We start from the raw sequence: 3405 nt of genomic DNA, 5'->3' as shown, positions 1-3405 counted from the left end.
ATATTGTAACGTGACAAAAGTATCTGGTTGTTTTTTTTTGTCTATTTGTATATATATATTTGTGTTGAGCCGAATGCGGACTGCGACGGCATTTGTTGATAAAATTATCATGATAAGGTGTTGTGATTTGTTTATGCGCGCGCGAGATAGTCAGCTGTGTACTACTTCGGACCGGTTCATGAACGGCATTTGTGTGTACATTCACCCCGCTCCTTTCCTATCTTGAACGTCATTTGCACTGCTCACCGCATACATTGTCGCCATATGATTTAAATTGTTTTTAATAATTTCCGGCACTGGGTATTTAGTTATTTTTTGACCCCTACTCTAAAGGCTAGCCGTTTGGTCGCCAACGGACCGCCGGGTCAATCGTCGGACGGATTGTCGGGGAATAGCCATAGTCGGAAATGGTCGTACTATTTCCCGTCCGTAGCGATCGTAATTTTTGTTGTTGTGTGCGCTGCAACTTTTTCATTTTTTTATATATATATTTTCGTGAGTGTCCGTTATTTTTTTATAATGTAATTATTATTTATATTGGCGTCGGCTAAACCTGCCTCCATATTCGTTAGCCCTTCGGGGCTGGTAATGTATAATTTTTGTATATAATGTTTTGAGCCAGTTATTTTTTAGTGCGCCGTGCCATAAGCACGTGTGGCGAATTTTTTTATATTTTTTTATATAGTTTTTTTTTTGGTGTCCTTATATTTTTTTTTATTTAGGTCCCGCAACATGACAGGCGTGTACAAGACCACCTGTCATGTTATATATATTTTTTTTGTGACTTTTTATAGGTTTTATATCATATTTTATTGGGTGATGTATATATTATTGGTACAATGTGGTGACGTAGTGCATTTTATTCCGGGGTGTCCCAACGTCTTGCAAGCTAAGCCTAACTGCCAGAAACCAGTCGCTTACTTGGGACGTATACCCGCCGTGCTTAGCGGCAATGCTGCGATTAATAGCCGGCGGGTACCCGAAGACGTTCATCGTATTCTCAAATAATAAAAGTGTAGGTGTAACTATTTTTTTTATTAATATCTATTTTTTTTTTTCTCTCTCTTTGTTCCCCTTTAATTTGTAGACGAGGTTTTTTGACCATTCGGTTTTTTGCCTCGTGATAACTTAATTTTTTTTTGTTTTTTTTTAATAAAGTCCCCTTAATTTAACTTAACCATCATCTGTTTCTTCTTTTTTGCGTGTTCCATCTTCAATGGACTCGTGTATTTTTTTTCCTTTCAAAAATCAATTCCCCTAGTTTATAAGGTACGGGCAACGGCCTTGTATAAGGTCATCCCTGATCTATATGGTTATGTGACAACTGTCACGAGGTTTTGGTGTACATCTACTATCAACGACTCAACGGACATCAACTTTAATATTTATTAATTATATATTTGTTTCTAATTGTTTTAATATACAATAGTTAATTTTTTTAAAATCCTACTGTGGTCCGACAATACACTGTCTCGCCCAGTAGGTTGGCGACCCTCTTCTTATAATTTTGTAAAACGCCATGAAAGTTACAAATTTTTCGTTGCGGCCAATTAATTTGATTTTTATATATTTGTAACCTTTCAATATACATTTTATTTATGGAAAATATATTGATTGTACGAATACAAATGAGTATATTGCAAAATAATTTTTCACAATAATGTTACATATTATAATTCATCCATTGTTTTAAACATATAGTCTTATATAAACTGCACATATTTGGGTTGTTCATGTGTCGGATACAACATGGTTTTGTAATACAACTTAAATTGTACAGAGGAGGACAGTCCAAATCCTCTACGTTGACTATACGTTGTCCTGGTATGTACTTTTCCACTACTTGCTTTTTTACAGCTCCCTTCACGTAAATGGTTTCGCATCGCAAGAGTTTCATTATTCTCGGCAACTCATTGTATTCCACATCCCCGCAACGTGTATCCATTCCATGTAGGTATTTTTTCAACCAAAAGTTTGTTTTAGCATCCTCCTTGATACTTTTTGGATGTTTGAACATCCAATGGGCGAAAGAAGTGCAGTCTATGGCAATAGCAGTCAGTTCCTTGACCAAAAACGATCGGTCAGCTGCTACAATACCTTGTATATCGACAATCATTGAGGTAAGATATTGGTTTTCGGTATCCATGAATTGTGTTCTGGGCCAAATCCTAACCATTTAACGTAACACTGATCTCCTTGTGTTCGCAACACTCGTTCGACTAAATACATGTCCGGATAACTGGTCTTGTTCAGCTCTTCGGTGTAAAACACACCACGTATTGGATTTCCCTGATAGTCTTCTAGATAGTAAGTTGGTGGTACTGATTGTCTAACCTTGACTATGGTAAATAGTTCGGTGCTCCAGTTCGGCAAATAACCCTTGTCAAACACTGATTTATGTACACTAATCCGAACTTTGTCACCCACGTGGAATTTTATCGGTAAATTATCGGGTATTTTGCGTAACTTGAGTCGAACCAGGTCGGGGTTTTGCACAGCTTGCACCGGTATCATTCCGATTGTTCTATGTTTAAGCACANTCATTCCGATTGTTCTATGTTTACGCACGTTATTGTATTCGTGCAACAGCGTAGGCAACCGATTCACCCACTTGTACGAACCACGTGCACTAAAATCGCACCACATTGCGTTTTTCAACGTGCGGTTAAAACGTTCCACGAGACAGGCTTTCATAGTGGAATAAGTTGAATAGTGATTGATTGCATATTGTGACATCAGTTTTTGAAACTGTTTGTTGTAGAATTCGTTACCATTGTCCGTTTGCAAAAGTTTAGGATGACGACCTTATTTTAATATTCCATTCATGGCAGCAGTAACTTCTTTGGCTGTTTTATTTTTCAATGGAATGGCACACGCATATTTTGAAAATCCATCGATGCACGTTAAAATATACCGATGATGTCGATCGGGGTATACGCGCATTTCCACGAGGTCAGCATGCCAAACATCATCGAGACCTTTGATATTTATTCGAGCACGGGTGTACGTCCTACGGGCCTGCTGATGTAGTTCATAGGCAATGTTCTTATTCATAATGTTGATGGTATTTGTTCAATGTAACCGGTTTCCTGCAACTCTTCCAATATAGAAATGATTTCCGGTGCAACTCCAGTGTTACCAGCTGACCGGGCTGATATCAATAAACGTAAACGATCTACGAGCTCGTTGGGTTCGTCCCAGTACACATACTCTTTTTTCTTGTTGTTCAACCTTAACTGTAGACCCGCACCGATAATAGATGTGTCACTGATGCTGCTGTTTTCAAATAATGGTAAGGAATTGTTTGCGTTACCACCATCATTGTTTTCAAACAATGGTTTAATAGTGTTAACATATTTTTGACCTCCTTTTTTTAATGTTCCGTCTTTATTCAAATGTACACCG

At 37.8% G+C, this 3405-nt stretch overlaps 1 protein-coding gene across 1 annotated transcript; it reads right to left on the bottom strand.

The window, feature by feature from the left end:
- Positions 1 to 2112: 2112 nt before the first annotated feature.
- Positions 2113 to 2646, bottom strand: LOC126900014 (uncharacterized). Its single transcript, XM_050675357.1, has one exon. The coding sequence runs from the start codon at positions 2644 to 2646 to the stop codon at positions 2113 to 2115; it is 534 nt and encodes a 177-aa protein (XP_050531314.1).
- Positions 2647 to 3405: the final 759 nt, after the last annotated feature.

The sequence above is a fragment of the Daktulosphaira vitifoliae genome, unplaced genomic scaffold, assembly GCF_025091365.1.
Source record: "Daktulosphaira vitifoliae isolate Bord-2020 unplaced genomic scaffold, ASM2509136v1 Scaffold_2, whole genome shotgun sequence".
NCBI lineage: Eukaryota > Metazoa > Arthropoda > Insecta > Hemiptera > Phylloxeridae > Daktulosphaira > Daktulosphaira vitifoliae.
This window is presented reverse-complemented; position numbering and strand designations above follow the sequence as displayed.